This window comes from Dromiciops gliroides, chromosome 1 (genome assembly GCF_019393635.1).
Source record: "Dromiciops gliroides isolate mDroGli1 chromosome 1, mDroGli1.pri, whole genome shotgun sequence".
NCBI classification, from domain to species: domain Eukaryota; kingdom Metazoa; phylum Chordata; class Mammalia; order Microbiotheria; family Microbiotheriidae; genus Dromiciops; species Dromiciops gliroides.
Window position 1 is genome coordinate 482,276 of NC_057861.1, and position 19,817 is coordinate 502,092.

Consider the following 19,817-nt stretch of genomic DNA (forward strand, 5'->3'; position numbering starts at 1 on the left):
TTCCTGTACTGGAGCTAAAATGTCCTGTCTGTTCCTTTCTTCTCTCTCATTTCCTTCATAAATATATGTTGCTATTTCTTTAAGTCTGTCAGGCCTCAAACTATTCCAGCCAGGACATTGCTTTTTAAAATATTTCTGAATTTCTGGTAAGGACTGATTTACAAAATGAGGACAGATAATATGGGAGTTTCTACCGTCTAATGGGTCTAGTCCAGCATATTGCCTGGCATGCTTACACAGCCTGTCATAGAATCTATTAGGTCTCTCATCAGGTCCCTGAACTGTATCTATAAATTTTTGCCAGTTATCAGTCTTTCTAATACAGGATTCCATTGCCTTCAGCAATGTTTCTCTTGCATCTTTCAACATATCAAAATGCCTAGGGTTATTGGAGTCCCAGTCAGGGTCTTGAATAGCCCACCCAATATCAACCTTTCCCATGGCTTCCAGGCTGTTTGCTGCAGCTACTCTATTTGCTCTTTCCCCTGGGGACAATATTGTTTCCATAAGGTCAGTAACATCATTCCAAGTGGGCTGATATGCTCTAAAAATTGCCCTAAACTATCTGCTGTGGGATCCTCATCAGATTTAGGAGTACTTCGTCCCCATAGAACCAAATCCTTCGGTGTAAAAGGTGTGTATTGTCTCAGTTTATGTATAGAACCATTTTGACCATGGGTGAGGATCTCTTGAAGGGGAAAAATTTTTACTTTCTCTGTCTCCTCTACAGGGGAATCATTTCTTTCTTTCTTTCTTTCTTTGGCATGGAGGAAGTAGAGGGTGAGGGAATAAGAGTTGGATCATTTGGAATTTCAGTCTGAATGGCCTTGCATTCAATCTTGGGTTTGGATTGAGTTGTATTATTGGACGTTTCGGTTTAGGAGGCTATGTCTTCCAGCTTAGGCTTGGAATGATTCAAATCATGACCAGGAAGTGCAGGTGCCAGGATACTCTGTTTTGGGCTATCTGGACTTTCCTCACATGAGTCAAAGACATAATTTGCAAGTTCTTTAATCCTATCTATTGTGAGAATCCTCCAGTCTGGGCATTGTAAAAAGTATCTACGGATTTCTGGCAGTGAATTATAAACAAATGTGTTGAGAACAATATGGGAATCTCTTAAGTCTACTGGATCCAATCTGGTGTACTGTCTCATGGCCTCACAAAGTCTATCGTAAAATCTATTTGTTCTTTCATTAGCTTCCTGAAGTAGACTTAGAAATTTCTGCCAGTTTATTGTTTCAGTTTGAGAGTCCTTGTCTTCAATTTGGGGTCTGGATTGAGTCAGATCATTTATTATTTCAGTTTGGGAGGCAGACTCAGATGTAAGCTGGGGCCTGGATTTTCTTCGTCTTATATTTTTAGTATGATAATTTTCACTTGCTCTGGCCCAGATTTCCCAATAAAGTGAACGTTCAGGTGGACATCTACTTAGGGTTCTTTGCAAATGCCTCAATATTTGGGGATCAAATGACCCATATTTGGGCCATTCTTTCGGTAATTCCTTATGCCACATAAAACAGTCTGATAAGCCCTCCTCTGGTCATGGTTGTATCTAGTCTAAGTTTTCCCTCATTCCAATCCATAAGTAGCTTTCCTAATGGGGAATCCTGAGGAATCTTCTTTTTTTTTTTTAATTTATTATTTTTGTTTTAGTGAGGCAATTGGGTTTAAGTGACTTGCCCAGGGTCACACAGCTAGTAAGTGTTAAGTGTCTGAGGCTGGATTTGAACTCAGGTATTCCCTGACTCCAAGGCCAGTGCTCTATCCACTGTGCCACCTAGCTGCTCCCTGGGGAATCATCTTTATCCTAATATTATCCAGGGTGTGACAAATTCTCCATACCATACCACAAAGCCACACAAAACCAAAAAGAGGAATAAAAAAACATTCATCAAATTCAAACTGGCCAACATCTCTGATTAGTGAAGGTAAAGCTAGGAAAGGGGTACTTAGGATGTTTAAAAGATCCATTTGCAATTTAAAACAGCCGATACTTGGCAGTACTTTCCAATTTCAGGGGACAGGGGAGGGGAAATCTTACCCAATTAGGAAAATCAGAAGACGAACAGAGCAGAAGACGAACGTTTGGTTTTCCTCTTTGTGGTCAGCCAAACTGTGTAATTTAAAATTCTAAATGTAGGTTCTAATCTGTTCCCCCAGTTTTGGGGGAAACTGACTAAAATAACTGATAAAAGGAGTTTAGGTTTTTAAGGGTTTACTGAAAGATAGAAAGAGAAAGATTGAGAACAGAATTCCAACAGCCTGGCATTCCTATCTTTCCTCAATTTTCCTGTAAAGTCCTCTGCAGTCTCTCTCTCTCTCTCTCTCCTTCACCAAGGTGGTCAAGAACCAAAAAAGCCACAGAGCTCTCCCCGCAGGCCCTCCTTCCTCCTTCCTGTCCCCTCCCAGAAAATGGGAGGCTCCTCAAGTTGATTGGCTGGTAGCCTTGATAGACAGCACCCATGAGCAAACGTCACTTCCTGATGCCAAGGAAAAGCCACATGGCCTTGCCCTCTGAGGCATTCTCCTCATGGTGGAGCTTTCCTATAGTAAGTCTCCAGTAGGTGGCATCATTCCAGTCATTACATCAGCCAGCATCAGTTTCAGGGTCTCTGGGTCAGTCAGTCACAATCTCTTGCACCAGAAGCAGTAGCAGCATTGGAACAGTTTGCAGCGGGACCAACAGCACCAGGGCCAGGCCCCCAAGCTCACCATCTATAGCCCTAATGGCCAACCCTGGGGGGCTCCAGAGAGATTCTCTGGCTCTAGTGACTCTGCCTCCCTGACCATCTCTGGTCTGCAGCCTCAGCATGAGGCTCATTAAGACTGGCCATCTAATGACTATAACCATGGCCTCAAATACACAGTGGCCAAGGCTTATATGGAAGGGAGACTAAAACCCCTGAGCTTCATTGGTCGGGTCCTTCACTGACTCAGTCAGCACCAGGATCTGAGAGCTGCTCAGTGGACTGGGGTCATGTGAAAGCCTTTCCACAGGGATTACATCCATAATGATTCTCTCCAGTGTGGATTTTCTGATGTGCAGCAAGACTGGAGCTGTGTGTGAAAGCCTTTCCACACTGTTTACATTCATAAGGCTTCTCTCCAATGTGGATTCTCTGATGTGCAGCAAGATGGGAGCTTTGTGTGAAAGTCTTTCCACACTGTTTACATTCATAATGCTTCTCTCTAGTGTGGATTTTCTGATGTGTAGCACGACTGGAGCTTTGTGTGAAAGCTTTTCCACACTGATTACATTCATAAGGTTTCTCTCCAGTGTGAATTCTCTGATGTGCAGCAAGATGGGAGCTCTGTGTGAAAGCCTTTCCACACTGATTACATTCATAAGGCTTTTCTCCAGTGTGGATTCTCTGATGTGCAGCAAGATCAAAGCTGTGTGTGAAAGCCTTTCCACACTGTTTACATTCATAAGGTTTCTCTCCTGTGTGGATTCTCTGATGCACAGCAAGACTGGAGCGTTGTCTGAAAGTCTTTCCACACTGTTTACATTCATAAGGTTTCTCTCCAGTGTGGATTCTCTGATGTGCAGCAAGATTGGACCTTTGTCTGAAAGTCTTTCCACACTGATTACATTCATAAGGTTTCTCTCCAGTGTGGATTTTCTCATGCTTAGCAAGACGGGAGCTGCATTTGAAAGCCTTTCCACACTGTTTACATTCATAAGGCTTCACTCCAATGTGGATTCTCTGATGTATAGGAAGATCAGAGTATTGTGTGAAAGTCTTTCCACACTGTTTACATTCATAAGATTTTACTCCAGTGTGGATTTTCTCATGCTTAGCAAGATGGGAGCTGCATGTGAAAGCCTTTCCACACTGTTTACATTCATAAGGCTTCTCTCCAGTGTGGATTCTCTGATGTGCAGCAAGACTGGAGCTTTGTCTGAAAGTCTTTCCACACTGATTACATTCATAAGGTTTCTCTCCTGTGTGGATTCTCTGATGTGCAGCAAGGTTGGAGTTTCGTGTGAAAGTCTTTCCACACTGTTTACATTCATAAGGCTTCTCTCCAGTGTGGATTCTCTGATGTCCAGCAAGATTGGATCTGTGTGTGAAAGTCTTTCCACACTGTTTACATTTATAAGGTTTCTCTCCAGTGTGGATTTTCTCATGCTTAGGAAGATGGGAACTCCATGTGAAAGCCTTTCCACACTGATTACATTCATAAGGCTTCTCTCCAGTGTGGATTCTCTGATGTGCAGCAAGACTGGAGCTGTGTGTGAAAGTCTTTCCACACTGATTACATTCATAAGGTTTCTCTCCAGTGTGGATTCTCTGATGTGCAGCAAGACTGGAGCTTTGTCTGAAAGTCTTTCCACACTGTTTACATTCATAAGATTTCTCTCCAGTGTGGATTTTCTCATGCTTAGCGAGACTGGAGCTGCATGTGAAAGCCTTTCCACACTGATTACATTCATAAGGTTTCTCTCCAGTGTGGATTCTCTGATGTGCAGCAAGATTGGAGTTTCGTGTGAAACTCTTTCCACACTGTTTACATTCATAAGGCTTCTCTCCAGTGTGGATTCTCTGATGTCCAGCAAGATTGGATCTGTGTGTGAAAGTCTTTCCACACTGTTTACATTTATAAGGTTTCTCTCCAGTGTGGATTTTCTCATGCTTAGGAAGATGGGAACTCCATGTGAAAGCCTTTCCACACTGATTCCATTCATAAGGCTTCTCTCCAGTGTGGATTCTCTGATGTGCAGCAAGACTGGAGCTGTGTGTGAAAGTCTTTCCACACTGATTACATTCATAAGGTTTCTCTCCAGTGTGGATTCTCTGATGTGCAGCAAGATTAGAGTTTCGTGTGAAAGTCTTTCTACACTGTTTACATTCATAAGGTTTCTCTACAGTGTGGATTTTCTGATGTGCAGCAAAACTAGAATGCTCTCTGAAAGTCTTTCCACAGTGATTACATTTATAAAACTTTTTTCCAATGTCAATATTCTGATGCCTGATAAGATCTGAGTTCCATGTTAAGGCCTTTCCACAGTCATAACCTGCATATCTTTTCATTTCATGGTAAATTTGAGAATGGCAAGGAAGAGATGAGTGTTGGGATGTGGTTGCTTTAAATTCATTATATCCAACACCCTCCTTTCTAATGTGAATTTTCTGAAGACTAATGAGTTTAGAGTTCTGACTGAAGGCTTTCTCACCTTTGTTACTTCCACAAAGCATTTCTCCTGTATTACTTTTCTGATAGCCAATGAGATCAGAATTCAAATTCAGCACCATTTCCAGATGATTCCCTTGACATATTTGCATTTCATGTGACTTCTCTTGAGACTGAAAAGGCTCCACCTGTTTAGGAAACCATTCATGATCTTCAGTATCCTGAAAAGACTCATTCCATGAAGTCACTCCCTTACTGTGAGTTAGGACTGAGGACTCTATGAATCCCTTTCCAATTTCACCAAACTCATAGATTGTCTTAGGATTTTTCTCCATCTTGGTAGGAGAGTCACAGATTTCTCTTGTGTTGTCACAGGCACCATCACTCTCAAATCTATGTTGGCCAAATTCTTCCACAAAAATGTTCACTTGTGTAGCCATCTCCTTCACTTCAAGCTTGGTCTCTCCACCTGAAAAAAACAATTATGTATTAATAGAAAGACACATACACCTAAATACATATTCTTTTCGCTAGTGGCATAATGTAAATATACAAAAAAAAAAAAAAGAAAGAAATCACAAGCCAGATGAATTCACAAACATCTGCAAAGTCTTCTAAGAACTGACGATTAGAACCATGAGAACACTGTGCACAGTGATAGTGATGTCATTTGATGAAGAACTGTGAATGACTTAACCATTCTCAGCAATGCAAAGATCCAAAACTATCCCAAAGGACTAATGATGAAGCATACCATCCACCTCCAGAGATAGAACTGATATTGAGTGAACACAGACTGAAGCATGTTATATGTAACTCTTTAATTTTTTTGTGTGTTATTTTGAGTTTTCTTATACAAAATGGCTAATATGTTAATGTTTTACATAATTGCACATGTATAACATATATCTGATTGCTTTCTCCTTCTGGAAAGGGTAGGGATGGAGGGGTAGAATTTGGAACTCAAAACATTCAATAAAATGTGTATTACAAATTATTTAATGGCATTTTATGCAGTAAAAAACTGCCAAGGTTTGTTTCCAATATATAGAGATGCATGTTTGAAGCATTTATATGGTTCATTGTGTAGTGATTCCCAATCATTATCATTAGGCATACAATATGATATTTAAAAGAAAAATACTTTTGGGGCAGCTAGGTGGCACAGTGGATAGAGCGCTGGCCCTGGATTCAGGAGGAACTTAGTTCAAATCCAGCCTCAGACACTTGACACTTTACTAGCTGTGTGACCCTAGGCAAGTCACTTAACCCCAATTGCCTCACCAAAAAAAGAAAGAAAGAAAAAAAGGAAGGAAGGAAGAAACGAGAGAAAGAAAGAAAGAAAAATACTTTTGCTTGCCATCAATGTTTCAAGTCTCTCACCAATCTACTTAATCCCCCATCCACTGTCACATTCATCTACTCCAGGACACTTCTGATCCTGTCACTGCCCACTCAATAATCCCTCTTCCTATTGACTCCCTATTACCAGGGATCAAATATAAAATCCTCTGCTTGGCTGTGAAAGCCCTTGATCATCAGCCCTTCTCCTCCCTTCCTAGTCTTTGTTCAACTTCCTTTCCCTTCACATTTGTAAGAATCAGTGGTACAGGTTTCTTTCTTGATTGACCAGCAACATCTCCTGTCTCCATGTTCTCTCTGGCTGCCCCTCCTGCTTGCTCTGGCTTCCCTGAGGTGCTGCTTAAAATTCCTCCTTCTACAGTAAGGCTTCTCCAGTCTTCCTTACCCTTTCAGCCTTCCCCCTCTTTTTTTTTTTGTTTGTTTTTGTAGGGCAATGAGGATTAAGTGACTTGCCCAGGGTCACACAGCTAGTTAAGTGTCAAGTGTCTGAGGCTGGATTTGAACTCAGGTCCTCCTGAATCCAAGGCCAGTGCTTTATCCACTGCGCCACCTAGCTGCCCCTCAGGCTTCCCACTCTTGATTAGCTCCAATTTATCCTGAATATAGTGGGTTTGTAGATGGTTGTTTATATGTTGTCTTCACCATTAGACTGAACTCCTTGAGAGCAAGGCTTATGCTTTGCCATTCTTGGTATTCCTGGTGCTTAGCATAGTGTCTGGAACAGACTAGGTGCTTAATGTTTATTGACTGGAATAAAGACTAGGAAAGAATTCATCTTGGACACCCTCAGCTCACTTTAGAGGCTTTCAGGAGAGTTCGATGTCTCAAAGCTCAAAAAGATGACTTCTTGTAGCATCAAAGTTTTATCACCACAAGGCTACTGAAAGGCCAAGGAGTCTGACCTGCTCCCCTGTATTACAGAAGAGGAAACTGGGGCTCAGAGGATCAGTCACTTGCCCAGGATCCCACTGATGAAATGTGTCTAAAAACAAATTCCAAATCAGACCTTCCTGCCCTCAAGTCTAGCCCTCCCTTGACCACAACACTTAGAGACCTCTCATGATAACAGCCCTCAGACACATGCTTTTATGTCACTCACTTGGGCAGGAGTTCCTTGGACCTTTTTGTTCTGCCATCCCTGGTAGTTCCCCTTCCTGGAAAGGGGAGCTCAAATCTTCTCTTGAAACTGGAATTCCTGGGAATATAGAATAAGGAAGGGATGAGGATAGAGAGAAATATACAAGTTACTCCTCTTTAGGGAAAGGAGACATGGAAGCAAAGATGACAGGCTGTTTCCCATGGTATTGAATGCTGGGATCTTTGGAGGTGGGCAGACATCACACAGCCCATTTGGAATCAGAAACCTTCACCTTTATTCACCTTTTCCCAAGAAGGATGGGCACACACTGCCTAGCTTCCAGTACCTAGAAATTGGAGGCTGCTGGTAGTGCAGTGGTACCAGCCCTGGACATGGAGTCAGAAAGACCATTTCAAACAGTGTCAGACACATGGTAGCTGTGCCCCCCTGGACAACTTACATAACCTCTCCTTGCCTCAGTTCCCTCAACTATGAAATGGGGATGAAAATGCTAGCAAAATCATAAGGATGTTGTGGAGATCAAATGAGAATAAGTAGAATACACTTTGCCCAGTACTGGATATAAAACCGTTACATATGAATGCTTATTCCTTTCTCTTCCTTTCCCAACATCTGGATGGGAATTTGAGGGAACAAAGAAGGAAACATCAGGATAAAATCACTATGCCTTGGCAGGATGAGGAGCAATGAGCTACCATGTTAGTAGCTCAGAGAGGCAAAGGTCCTTACCCACAGAGAGCAGGTTCTGGGCATTCTCCAGCATGACCTCCTTGTACAACTGTTTCTGAGAATGGTCCAAGAAGTGCCACTCCTCCTTGGTGAATTCCACAGCCACATCCTTGAATGTCACCAACTCCTAAACCATCAAAAGTCACATGACTTAGAGCTGAAAAAGACTGCAGAATTCATCTAGTCCAACCTTCATCAACTTAGAGAAAGAAACTGTAGCCCAGAAGGGATTTGCCCCAAACTCCTATAATCTTGATGAGGGTCAGAGACAGCACTTGAGACCATATCCCAAAAGAGCCCAATGGAATGTTTGTTCTGTTTGTTGTGTCTGAGGCTGGATTGGAACTTGCTTCCTGCTGAGTCCAGGGTCAGTGCTTTATCCACTGTGCCACTTAGCTGCCCCCCTATGAAGGGGATTCTTAAGAAATATTGCTTACAGGGCAGCTGTAAGCTCCACGGGGTATGATGTGTCATAGCCAAAAACATCTTATGTCTTTGCTTTATGATTGCTTTCAGTAGGTAATGGAATATATTCTTTCATTTTAATATTTAATTATACAGAATTAAAAATAACTATGATGGGGAATGTAGAATTCATTCATCCATTAAAAATAATTTTTTATTGACTGGGTTTGGAGATGGCGCCAATCCGTAAGACACTGAGAATTTGTTTAGGAAAAACAAATGATCTCAACATGCCCCTAAAAGCTATAAAACATTTGGGACCAAAAGTCAAGACAAACAGTTGAGAAGCAGACTGATGAATAACACGAGAGCAGCTCCACCTGCAAATCCTTTGATACTTGGGCAGGGCCATCTGTTTTTCCAATTGGCTACTTTTAGAACCTGAGTTTGGCCAATGCACCTGGTTTTTGATGCTCTTTCATTTCAATAAGAATGTTATGATCCACTCTTTGAGGTTCTGTTATTTTGGAACAATCCTTTTTTTTTCCTTTCTTGTTAAATAATCCTTATTAAAATAATATATTTACTTATTCAACCTACATTTTTCAATTTCCATTTGTTTAGTGATTTATTTAACTGTTTCATGGAGCTTAGCATCTTTATTTAAACTTCTGAGTTCCAAATTCTTCCCCTCCTTTCATCCCTCCCTCCCTAAGGAAGCAAGCCATCAGATTTGGTTATACATGTGCAATCATGTAAAGGATTACCATGTTAGTCATTTTGTATAAGAAAACAGGAATAGGGTCGGCTAGGTGGCCCAGTGGATAATGCACCAGCCCTGGATTCAGGAGGACCTGAGTTCAAATCTGGCCTCAGGCACTTGACACTTACTAGCTGTATAACCCTAGGCAAGTCACTTAACCCTCACTGCCATGCCAAAAAACAAAAAACAAAAAAAGAAAATGAAAGTGAAAAATAGCATTTTTCAGTCTCTGTTCAATCAATATGATTCAGTCAGTTTCTTTTGAGGTGGAGAGTACTGCTTTATCCTTAGTCCATTGGGACTGTCTTGCATCACTGTACGCAGCAATTCTTTTTCACACAGATAAACATATCTTTGTGTTTTTTGCCATTTTATTTTTTTCCTCAAAATACGTAATTGTGGCACAGTGGATAGAGCACCAGCCCTGGAGTCAGGAGGACCTGATTAACTCCAGCCTCAGACTCTTGACACTTACTAGCTGTGTGACCCTAGGCAAGTCACTTAACCCTCCTTGACCCACAAAACAACCAGCCAAAAATATATGTAATTTATGTCCTACTTGGAACCTACATTTCCCATTGTTTCCTTTCTATTATTGAAAACCAGAGCAATTAAGGAAGAGTCTTTAACCATTTTTTAGCTTACCCACAAAATTACCAATTTTCCTTTTCAGGGGGAGTCCTGTGCCATGATTGTTCACACCAGTTATGAACAATCCTGTAGGAACGCCACCCTTTTATACATTGATAATTAATGGAAAACCCATTAATCTATCCAGTCCCTCTTTAAATCCATTAAATCCCTAACTTGCTCTTATCAGAAGCTCTTCCACATCTTTTTCATTCTCCCTCCTCCCTCATTCTCCCTTCTCCACCATGAGGGGAGGCCATGTACTCCAAACCTTCACAGATTGGGAGGGTCAGCTCACCATCTCCCCATTTCTTCCCTGGGTGCACTACTTTGGGACTAATGACTGACTTCCCCATGTCCCAGTGTGTGGTGTCTTTTGCCAAAAATTGGTTCCTTTTGTGTGTTAGCTTCCCCTTGAAAATGAAAACTCCTTAAATACACAACAGAAGAAAGACTGCCCTGTGCTTAACTCCCCAGGCCTTAACCCAGGGCATGGCCCAGAGATGGGGCTTAAGAAATGCTTCTTAGGGCAGCTAGGTAGCACAGTGGATAGAGCACTGGCCCTGGAGTCAGGAGGACCTAAGTTCAAATTCGGCCTCAGACACTTGATACTTACTAGCTGTGTGATCTAAGGCAAGTCACTTAACCCCAATTGCGTCACCAAAAAAAAAAAATGCTTCTTGACCATTGATTACTGTGGTAAAATATGAAAGTTTTTAACAGTCGGTTAGGATAACTGAAAGACGCCAGTTTTTCAAGGACCACCCTTTTGGGGAGGAGATGAACAGTCCGCCTGCTGCGCATGTCAGACTGCCTGCCGGGTACAGTCCGCCTGCTGCGCATGTCAGACTGCCTGCCGGGTACAGTCCGCCTGCTGCGCATGTCAGACTGCCTGCCGGGGTTTTTTTGACTTCCGGGGTGGAGAGAAGGGGAGTAGCCTTTTTTGCCGGCTTGGCGGGACTCCTGGCGGCGCGGGACAGACGGTCTGACTCACTCCAAAGGTGGCCTAAATCGGTTTGGTGAGTTTTTATAAGGAATATAGACTAAGCCTAGATTTAAGACGATTTGTACTGTATTTCTATTTTCCTATCCTTCTAATCAACAACACCTTATATACAATAAAGGCTCTATCTAGAAAACCAGAAGCTTCTTCCATTTACTAGTCTGGGAGATAAATTAAGGGAAGGGTTAAGTAGGGGAGATTTATGATCTAATATCCAATTTTAAATCTCACAGTTTGGCGACCCCGAAGGGACCTTAAGGACCCTCCCACCCTCCCTAGTTTGGCCATAAGCCGGCTAATTCGGTGGATTTTCCAAATACACCCCCCCCCCCCCCCCGCGGACTTTCCCTTTGTCTAATCTCCCTTAAAGACTTTAAGCCTCTAAAAGTCTTGCTTTAAACAGAAAAGCCAGCCCAGTTTAAAGGGCAAGATGCTCGAATATTCTACCATCCCTTTGATTTTTCTCATCGGAATGTATTGGGACAGCATAACATCCCGACTTAGAGGAATAGTTTACTCAATGGTCCTTCATAACATTATTGGTTTTTTCCTCATTCAGGCAGCAAAAAGTTTTTTGTATAATAGTATACGTGAGAATCTTTGGGAAAATACGTTTAATATAAGTAGAAATTTTATGCCTGCAATTGAAATACCTTTTAATACCACATCCATAGTTCATACGACTAAGGATTTTATTTTTTTTTGTTGTTTTTTTTTTGTTTTTGTTATTATCATTGTTTTTGTTATTATCATTGTTATGATGTGGGGGAAACTCTCACATATGGAGAGAGACCTCAAAATGGCTGTTTCTACTAGAGATGATCCAAGTTCAGAATCAGATCAGCAGAAACTACTCCCTCTGCAGGAAGCTATAGAACATAGTAAGAAGGGAGTGCCAATTCAAGTCAGAAAATATAGCCCCTTTAGACCAAGTGACTTGAGCGCATGGAAATCAATCATCCCTAGTTTTGAGAAAAATCCAAACACTGTAATTTCACAGTTAAGGACTATATTTAATGCATATCAACCCAGTTGGGCTGATGTTACTTGCCTTTTGGAAACTTTACTGTCCCCAACTGAGATTACAGATATTATCTCAGCAGGAAATGCCCTTGTTGCGAAAGGTAAGGCCGATGTGGAATGGCCTCTAAAGGATCCAGAGTGGAATTATAATGATGATAGGGATTTCCAAAGATTAAAAGATGCTAGAGAAACACTTCTGAAGGGAATGGAATCTTGCTCTAGAAAACCGGAAAACTGGCAGAAATTTTTAAGCCTACCTCAGGAGGCTAATGAAAGACCAAACAGATTTTATGATAGACTTTGTGAGGCCGCTAGACAGTACACCAGATTGGATCCAGTAGATTTAAGAGATTCCTGTATCATTCTCAACACATTTGTTTATAATTCACTGCCAGAAATACGCAGATACTTTCTGAAACAATGTCCAGACTGGAGAAATCTCTCAGTAGATAGAATTAAGGAACTTGCAAATTATGTCTTTGACTCACGTGAGGAAGATCCAGATCACCCTAAACAGAGCATTCTGGCACCAGCGATTCCTAGTCAGCCATGTGGACACTGGAACAAGGACACTAAGGTGTGTTGTTACTGTCGTAAGGAGGGGCATGAATTGAGAGAATGTAGGACTTGGAGAAGAAATTCTAATTCTAATTACAGGCGAAATCAAAATAGAAATAGATCTTTTTGGAGGAATACAGAAAGGCAGTACCAGAATAATGGTAACCAAGACCCCCCTCAGAAGAGGACACAGGAATGATGGTGTCTTGGGGAGGAATGGAACATAGATAATGAAAGCCATATATTCCCAGATCCGGATTTTTTGAATGCACTTGTGCCAGTCCATTCACCTCCCCAGAGTAATGAACCACATGTCACCTTAAAAGTGGGGGAGACTTATTATGATTGTCTGCTAGACACAGGAGCCTCTAAATCAGTATTAGTAAGCAAACCAGATGCTGGGTGTAGACCTGTAGGATTTTTGAATGTAGTGGGAGTCTCAGGAAAGAGCCAGAGAGTGGCAAAATTGAATCCTCGCATGGTATCTATGGGGCCCTTAACAGTGGAACATTCATTTTTACTCATGCCTGATGCCCCTGTAAATTTATTAGGTCGTGATCTCCTTTGCAAGCTTAGAGCAACCATATCTTGTGCTCCAGATGGGGCTGTCTCCTTACAATTGCCAGAGGATACTGTTCATTTATTACCAATTTTACTTACAGAAGCTCAAGGAACAGCAGGGGAGGTATCCAAAATCCCCTCTGACATTCCTGAGTCTTTATGGGCCTCATCCCCTAATGAGGTGGGGCTTCTTAAGTCTGCCATGCCTGTTACCTTTAAAGTTAAGGGGGGACCACCCCCCTCCATTCCACAGTATCCATTGTCTAGGGAAGCAATAGAAGGGATCACCCCTATAATTGAGGCTTTGAAAAGCCAGGGTATTATTATTCCATGTCATCACTCTCCATGCAATACTCCCATTTTGCCAGTTAAAAAACCCAAGCCTGGGCCAGATGGTAAACCTGTTTATCGTTTTGTGCAAGATCTTAGAGCAATTAATAATTATGTTATTCCTAGACATTCCATAGTTCCAAACCCGGCTACGATAATTTCCTCGATTCCCTATGAATCTACATGTTTCACAGTGGTAGACCTTTGCTCTGCCTTTTTCTCCATACCAGTACATGAGGACTTCCAATATTTATTTGCTTTTACCTGGAAAAATAGACAGTGGACCTGGACTAGACTCCCACAGGGATTTGTAGACAGTCCCACATTATTTTCCCAAATTTTACAGCAGGATCTGGCCTCTATTACCTTTAAGGGCTCCATACTAGTACAATATGTAGATGACTTACTTTTGGCCTCTCCTAATGCTGAAATTTGTCAGGAAGATAGCCGTCACTTACTGCTGGAGCTGCACAAGAGAGGACACAAGGTTTCCAAGACAAAGGTACAATGGTGTTTGCCCCAGGTAGAATATTTAGGATTTATTTTGGCTGCTGGAACTCGCTCTGTCTCTTCTAAGCGAGTCCAGGCCATTCAACAACTCTCTGCCCCCACTACTAAGAGGCAGTTGAGAGCCATTCTGGGAGCAGCTGGGTACTGTAGACAATGGATACCCTCTTTTGGTGAAATTACTAAACCCCTCATAGCTCTTACAAAAAGTTCTGTTCCAGACAGTTTACAGTTGGATCCCCAGCATCTCTCAGCCATAAAAGAATTAAAACGGGCCTTGTTATCAGCACCTGCCCTAGGACTGCCAGATTATAGTAAGCCTTTCACTCTCTTTGTGCATGAACAAAGGGGGGTGGCTTCTGGAGTCCTGACTCAGTCACTGGGGCCTAACCAACGTCCTATAGCCTACTATTCAATTCAGCTGGACCCTGTAGCGGCTGGAGCGCCACCTTGCCTTAGAGCAGTGGCGGCCACAGCGCTTTTGGTAGAAAAAGCCTCTGATTTGGTCCTAGGTAACCCTCTAACTGTGCAATGCCCTCACGAAGTGGAGGCTCTCTTACTACGTCACAGGACACAAGCCTTTTCAGATCAAAGGCTGGCTAAGTATGAAATAACCCTGTTAGGTAATGAGAATATCACTTTAAAACGCTGCACAGTTCTTAATCCAGCAACACTACTCCCTAACTTACCATTCTCGGGGGAACCGTTGCATGACTGTGCTTCTTTAGTTGATATGGCTGAAAAACCCCGTGACGATCTTTTTGATACACCTTTAGAAAATCCTGATCTTGTCCTCTATACAGATGGTTCCTCATTTATGAGAGAGGGAACCCGTTTTACTGGAGCTGCTGTAGTTTCTGATTATGACACCCTCTGGGCAGCTTCTCTGCCTTCCCATTTTAGTGCACAGGCTGCTGAACTTGTGGCTCTTACACAGGCCTGTAATATAGCTAAAGATAAGAGTGCCACCATTTTTACTGACTCAAAATATGGCTTTGGCATATGCCACTTTATTGGTATGATTTGGCGTCAACGAGGCTTTCTAACATCCTCGGGCAAGGCTATTGCCAATGGGGACCTTATCAAGGACCTCTTAGATGCCCTAAAACTGCCTTCTTCCCTAGCCGTTGTACATTGCCCTGCCCACACAGGGAATAGTGATCCTGTTTCAAAGGGAAATGCACGAGCCGATTCTGCAGCCAAGCTTGCTGCATTAGAAGCTCCTGAACATGTATTTAACCTTTCACCTTCTGAGGATATTCCTTCCAACCTAACCTATGACGATTCTGAAGTAGAAAAGTGGAAAAAGAAATTTAAGGCGAAACAGATCAATGGCATCTGGGTGTCTCCGGAAGGTAAGCCATTTCTTCCCCGGAAATTCTACCACCAGGTATGCCTCTCTGTTCACAGAAAAGGCCATTTTGGTACACAAGGCATTGTAGACTCTATTAAGAGAACCTGGATAGCACCAGGTGTGACTAATACAGCATCTCGAATCTGCTCGGGCTGCTCCACATGTCAGTCTTATAATCAGTATGCTTTTAAGGCCAAAGCTTATGGAGGGCGTCCTCTAGCATATACACCTTTTGAGCACTTACAAATTGATTATATTACTATGCCAAAAGCAGGACATTATAAATTTTGCCTTGTTATAGTTGATCAGCTCACTCGGTGGGTGGAGGCCTTTCCCAGCCCCCGAGCCACAGCTGCCTTTGTTGCCAAAATTCTTCTTAAAGAGATAGTACCTCGTTTTGGCCCACCAGCCCGCATCGATTCTGACAAAGGCACACATTTCACTGATTCGATTTTATCCCAAATCTACTCTTTCTTGGGAGTGACTCCAAAATTCCACACGCCCTACCATCCACAAAGTTCAGGCCAAGTCGAACGTATGAATAAAGAGCTTAAGAGTATGATTGGCAAATTATGTACTGAAACCCATTTGAAATGGCCTGATGTTCTACCATTGGCATTATTCTATCTACGAAGTAGACCAAGAGGAGAACTTCATATATCTCCTTATGAAATGCTTTTTGGTCACCCTCCTATCCAAGCTAAAACTTTTTCCCCAGTTTATACATCACTGGTGGGAGGTGATACTTCTGTTGCTTCCTATATACAGGAATTACAGACCAGGCTACGTGAACTCCATGAGGCAGGAGCTGTGGTCCAGGCAGGACCATTAGACTTTTCATTGCATAAGTTCAACCCAGGAGATAAAATATATGTAAAGAATTTTCAGAAAACCAGTGGAACTCAACCTGCCTGGGAAGGACCTTTTCAGGTATTATTGACAACTCCTACTGCCATTAAAATTGGTGAAAAAGACTCATGGATTCATTGCTCTCATATAAAGCCTGCACCATTCATAGGTGAAGAGATTTCAGATAGACCTGAGGTAGACGCTAAAGAGGTAAAAACCCTAAAGATAGCAACTGTTAAAGAGCAAAGAGAGTTCAGAGGAAAAAGGCAGTTCCCATTTAATAATCCCACTGATCAGTTAAATGCTTTGGGACTCAGTCTTCGTAAAGTATCAGGAGACGGAAATTGCCTTTTTAGGGCTTTAGCAGACCAGCTAGAAGGTCACTGTAGAAATCATCTCAGACACAGACAAGAAGCTGCTTCTTATATGATTAACCATAGACAAGAGTTTGAGTCTTTTATAGTAAATGACTCCCCTTTTGAAGAATATGTTGATGAATTAAAGAAATTTGGAAAGTGGGGAGGAAATGATACAATTGTAGCATTTGCTAAGCAGCATCAGCTGAATGTTGTGGTTCATCAATTAAATCAGCCTTTATTGAAAATCAGTGGCACAGACAAAACTGATGCTAGAGAACTCCACATTTTCTACCATAAAGAACATTATGACAGCATTAGAAAGATCAATGACAATTCAGAAACCCCTGCCACTTTGGCATGCAGAGAATTGGGGAACCAGTTAAAACAATGTGGCATACCCCAAACTCTAGCAGCTTAAATACCTTAAAATTTAACAAGCATTTCCTTCCACAGGCAAAAGCACTGAAGCACATGGCCTAGTTTTCTGGCCCACCTCAATTTCTCCCACCCTTTTCCCTACCCTATACCTATTTTTTTTTTTTAATCCTTTTTGCTTTTTGTTTTGTTTTGACTTTTGAAAGGCACTGAAAAGACCTGGAATTCACCACACCTTTAAATTCTTTAAGAGCACAAAAGGGTGCTTAGCGAATCTTTTGCCTTTTATTTTTGGTTTTTGGTTTTGCTTTGTTTTTTTTTTTTTTTACTTTTGTTTCTTTTGCTTTTCTTTAAAAACCCGATTTTGTGAACTAAGTGACTTTTCAAAGGCATTTTAAGTATATGCTATTGAATATTGAATCTTGCTTATTGAAGTCTTATTTCTTTTTGATGAATTAATCACCACTTTAAGTATCTGCTACTGTTATACTAGAGAATTCATGTATAAGATGATGTGGTCTACTTGCTAAAAGAAGATTATGTAATAATGTCTAAAAGAAGATTATGTAACAATGTCTAATATAATCAGCTATTTACATTCGTTTATTATTTATGTGTCATTATACTCTGGGTATGGTTTGGAATTATTGTATATATCACTAATATATTCTCAGTTATGCAGCATAGCACACATTTTTACCATCATATTGTCTTTGGTGAAATTAATGAGATTTCAGAAATATGGAAACTTATCATTTCAGAGACTAACTTGCTGTGAACTCTGATGCAGGTCCTGGAGAGAATATATGTGCAACAAAAGGAGAGACAGGTATACATAAGTCCATGGTTTGCTTATGATGGTGACTATGTAGAGCACAATTACTAGGCACAGTCCAGTATTCATCCTCTCTCCCTCCTAATTTAACCTAATTTAACTGAACTTACTTATCTTTTTATCTCACTCAGTTGAATTCACCTGTGGCCTAGCACAATCACTGGCTGTCTCGGAACCATGAGATATGGTATGATAACCTTTCCATAACATTTTCAGGTGTCATGAACACATACTAAATTTGACTTTGATCCAGACACATGGTGGTAAAAAGTGTTACTGATTGCAAAATGCTATGCTAAGGTTTAGTAAAAAAAAAAAAAAATACAGCAATTCAAACAGTTAAAGAAGAAATCCAGCTTTCCAGACCAGAGTCCAGAATCCAGAATCCAGACCAGAGTCCAGAATCCAGTTTTCCAGACCAGAATCCAGTTTCCTCCTGATGACATCTTACCACTTCAAGAAGACAAGAGAACTCAGAGACTTTATATGAACTGTTTTGCTTTATTAGCTTTTACTATCTCCTTTCTGTTATATACTATCTGTAACATGTACTCTCTGCAGAGGCTCTCCCTTTGCAAGACTAATGTCAAAGCGTTGGTTCATGAGGAAAGAAAAAAAAATCGCCCCTCTGGACAAAACTTTCCTCTCTTCCTTTTCTGTATTGTTGTTCGCATATTATTAGTCAGCAGAAGTTATTATATTCTTTTTACTGTTCCATCAAGGAAACATTCCATTTCTTGAGGAAGCAAAGGGGGGAAATGTGGTAAAATATGAAAGTTTTTAACAGTCGGTTAGGATAACTGAAAGACGCCAGTTTTTCAAGGACCACCCTTTTGGGGAGGAGATGAACAGTCCGCCTGCTGCGCATGTCAGACTGCCTGCCGGGTACAGTCCGCCTGCTGCGCATGTCAGACTGCCTGCCGGGTACAGTCCGCCTGCTGCGCATGTCAGACTGCCTGCCGGGGTTTTTTGACTTCCGGGGTGGAGAGAAGGGGAGTAGCCTTTTTTGCCGGCTTGGCGGGACTCCTGGCGGCGCGGGACAGACGGTCTGACTCACTCCAAAGGTGGCCTAAATCGGTTTGGTGAGTTTTTATAAGGAATATAGACTAAGCCTAGATTTAAGACGATTTGTACTGTATTTCTATTTTCCTATCCTTCTAATCAACAACACCTTATATACAATAAAGGCTCTATCTAGAAAACCAGAAGCTTCTTCCATTTACTAGTCTGGGAGATAAATTAAGGGAAGGGTTAAGTAGGGGAGATTTATGATCTAATATCCAATTTTAAATCTCACATTACCCAATCACACTCATCTGAGTAACAGATACAGCAATATTGTTTAATGAAAAACTGTGAAAGACTAAACTATTCTCAACAATACAATGATCCAAGACAATCCCAAACAACTCATGATTCATCATGAGTATGCTTCAGCATACTCTACTCCAGAGAAATAACTGATAGCAATGAAGCAAAGAATGAAGGCTATTTTTCACTTTCTTTCAGTTTTTTCTTTTATTCAATTTTCTTCTATAATGAGTAATATGGTAATGCTTTATATAATTGTACATTTATAACCTATATCTGATTGCTTACCAGTTCATGGAGGGGAGGGAAAGGTGTGGTCATCACTCCCTGAGCTCTGGCCCAACCCCCATGATAAGGGACAAGGAGAAAGCATTCCCTGTGACCCTCCCTCTTTGCATGTAGCCTCAAAACCGTGGACAAAATTGGACTCAGGTGAAAAGAAACGAATGATTTTCTATTTTACCACAAGATTCATGAAGAGCCTGAAATTCTTTGGGTGAGCTAGTCCACAGATCCAGGTCACAAGTCCCCCCAATACTGGCTTCCTTCACATCTCAGCAAAACCCTCACTTCCTGAAAAGAAGCTTTCCCTGGTCCTTGACACTGCTAGAGCCTTCCTTCTGAG

General features: G+C 41.6%; 1 protein-coding gene across 1 annotated transcript in view; it reads right to left on the minus strand.

Moving 5' to 3' along the window:
- Positions 1-2,256: 2,256 nt before the first annotated feature.
- The window catches only part of LOC122734514 (zinc finger protein 208-like), a 207,809-nt gene continuing 190,248 nt past the window's right edge, over positions 2,257-19,817 (minus strand). The window contains exon 11 of the mRNA XM_043975396.1: positions 2,257-4,838. Coding sequence (XP_043831331.1) covers positions 2,979-4,838 — 1,860 coding nt within the window. The 3' untranslated portion in view covers positions 2,257-2,978. The remainder of the gene's footprint in view (positions 4,839-19,817) is intronic.